The sequence below is a fragment of the Nyctereutes procyonoides genome, unplaced genomic scaffold (assembly GCF_905146905.1).
Source record: "Nyctereutes procyonoides isolate TBG_1078 unplaced genomic scaffold, NYPRO_anot_genome, whole genome shotgun sequence".
NCBI classification, from domain to species: Eukaryota; Metazoa; Chordata; class Mammalia; order Carnivora; family Canidae; genus Nyctereutes; species Nyctereutes procyonoides.
Window position 1 is genome coordinate 1,412,542 of NW_026575113.1, and position 2,301 is coordinate 1,414,842.

Genomic DNA, 2,301 nt, shown 5'->3' on the forward strand with positions numbered 1-2,301 from the left:
ACAGGATATAGATATCTGAGGATGGTTCAATGCTTCATGAAATTCTCAGTATATGACAGAAACTAAAAAGCAAAATTTTAAGAGATGTATGTATGTATGTGAATGAGTTAGTGCATGAGTAGGGGAAAGGAACAGGAGAAGGGGAGAGAAAATCTCAAGCAAATGACACAGTTAGCATGGAGCCCAATTAAGGCTCAGTCTAATAGCCCTAAGATCATGACCTGAGCCAAAACCAAGAGTTTGACCCTTAGGTGACTGAGCCACCCAGGTGCCCAAAGCAAAATTATTTTTAATTAAAAGACTTTCGTTCATGTATAATTGGCCCCTAGGTTTTGTGTATGTGTGTGTGTGCATTTTCTTTATTTATTTTAGAAGCCATGGCCTTCAACAGATATTATGCTAGTAAGTTACTTCACTGATACAGGACAATACAATTTCCTCACCTTTAAAATTATATATCCTTTGCATATTATTGTAAGATAATCTCAGGAGGTGATAGAAAATAGTGATAAAAATGGCAAAATAAATACTAATGTAACTAATTTTTCCAAGTGAGCAGATTGTAACAATCGATATCAATTGATAAAAGAGGGTCTTTTGATAGAATAAAGCTATAAAAAATAAAACTTCCACCGCCCTCAAATGCTTTTTATTTGATACATAATTATCAGAATATTGTTTCAAAGTGATGTGAGCCATAAAGTAATTTCAAATTATAGACAATAATGTCAATATTTATTTTTCATATATTATTTATTATTATTTACTATTTATTATTATATTCGATTTATTACTTATTTATTCATGAGGGACACATGCACACACACAGAGAGAGAGAGAGAGAGAGAGAGAGAGAGAGGCAGAGACACAGGCGGAGGGAGAAGCAGGCTCCATGCACGGAGCCTGACATGGGACTCAATCCTGGGTCTCCAGGATCAGGTCCTGGTCCGAAGTCCACGCTAAACTGCTGAGCCACCCAGGCTGCCCAATGTCAATATATTTAAGATTATATGTCCCACTATTATTCATCAAGTAGAAATAGGAAAACATCAGTACTAATTTTGTCTTTATTTTTATTTACTCTCTTTGTATAAAAGAACTTCTAGAGCCTTTCTGCATCAAGTAAATGGATCTTAAAAATGGATCTGTAGTGACTGAATTTATTTTACTAGGATTTTCTGGGCAACGGGAATTTCATATTTTCTTCTTTGTAACATTCTTGTTAATCTACAGTGCTACTGTGTGGGGGAATATTCTCATTATGGTCACGGTGAAATTTAGTTCCACCCTTCGTTCTCCCATGTACTTCCTCCTTGGAAACCTCTCTTTTTTAGATATGTGTATTTCCACTGTCACCACACCCAAAATGATCACAGACTTGCTCAGTGAACACAAGACCATCTCCATATGGGGCTGCATGACTCAGATGTTCTTTATGCACTTGTTTGGGGGTGCTGAGATGACTCTTTTGATAGCCATGGCCTTTGACAGATATGTAGCCATATGTAAACCCCTGCACTACAGGACAATCATGAGCCACAGGCTGCTGAGTGGGTTTATGATACTATCATGGACAATTGGTTTTGTACACACCATGAGCCAGATGGTTTTAACAGTCAACTTGCCTTTCTGTGGCCCCAATGTCATAGACAATATATTCTGTGACCTTCCTCTTGTGATTCAGCTTGCTTGTATGGACACATATACCATGGAATTCTTTGTCATTGTTGACAGTGGGCTGCTCTCATTCATCTGTTTTATCCTGCTGCTTGTCTCCTACACTGTCATCCTGATCACTGTACAACAAAGATCATCTGGAGGACTCACCAAGGCTCTGTCCACACTGTCTGCACACATCATTGTGGTCACCCTGTTCTTTGGACCTTGTATCTTTATCTATGCATGGCCATTCAATAGTTTTGCAGGCAATAAAGTCCTTGCTGTATTTTACACCATTATCACACCCTTACTGAATCCTGTTATTTACACACTGAGAAATCAGAAAATGCAAGGAGCAATGAGAAAATTATGGTTCCAACGTGTAATTTCTACACAGAAGTTTTAGATTTGGGCACTATATAATTAACACACCTTACAAATACTGTGCTAACGGAAGTTGAATAGATTATATAAAATACATGGCTTCACTCTTATGTTAGAGTGACCAGTGAAGAACTAAAGCCTGTGCAGAAAATAATAAAATATTTTAATTCATACTTACTGCTGTTAAAAACATGATGATAATAAGTGACCTACAGCAAAATAGACATTTGAAATCATTGAGCCCTTTTCAATAGATAT

At 37.0% G+C, this 2,301-nt stretch overlaps 1 protein-coding gene across 1 annotated transcript; it reads left to right on the forward strand.

Moving 5' to 3' along the window:
- Positions 1–1,126: 1,126 nt before the first annotated feature.
- LOC129514998 (olfactory receptor 4L1-like) lies at positions 1,127–2,065 on the forward strand. Its single transcript, XM_055333697.1, has one exon. The coding sequence runs from the start codon at positions 1,127–1,129 to the stop codon at positions 2,063–2,065; it is 939 nt and encodes a 312-aa protein (XP_055189672.1).
- The last annotated feature ends 236 nt before the right edge of the window (positions 2,066–2,301 follow it).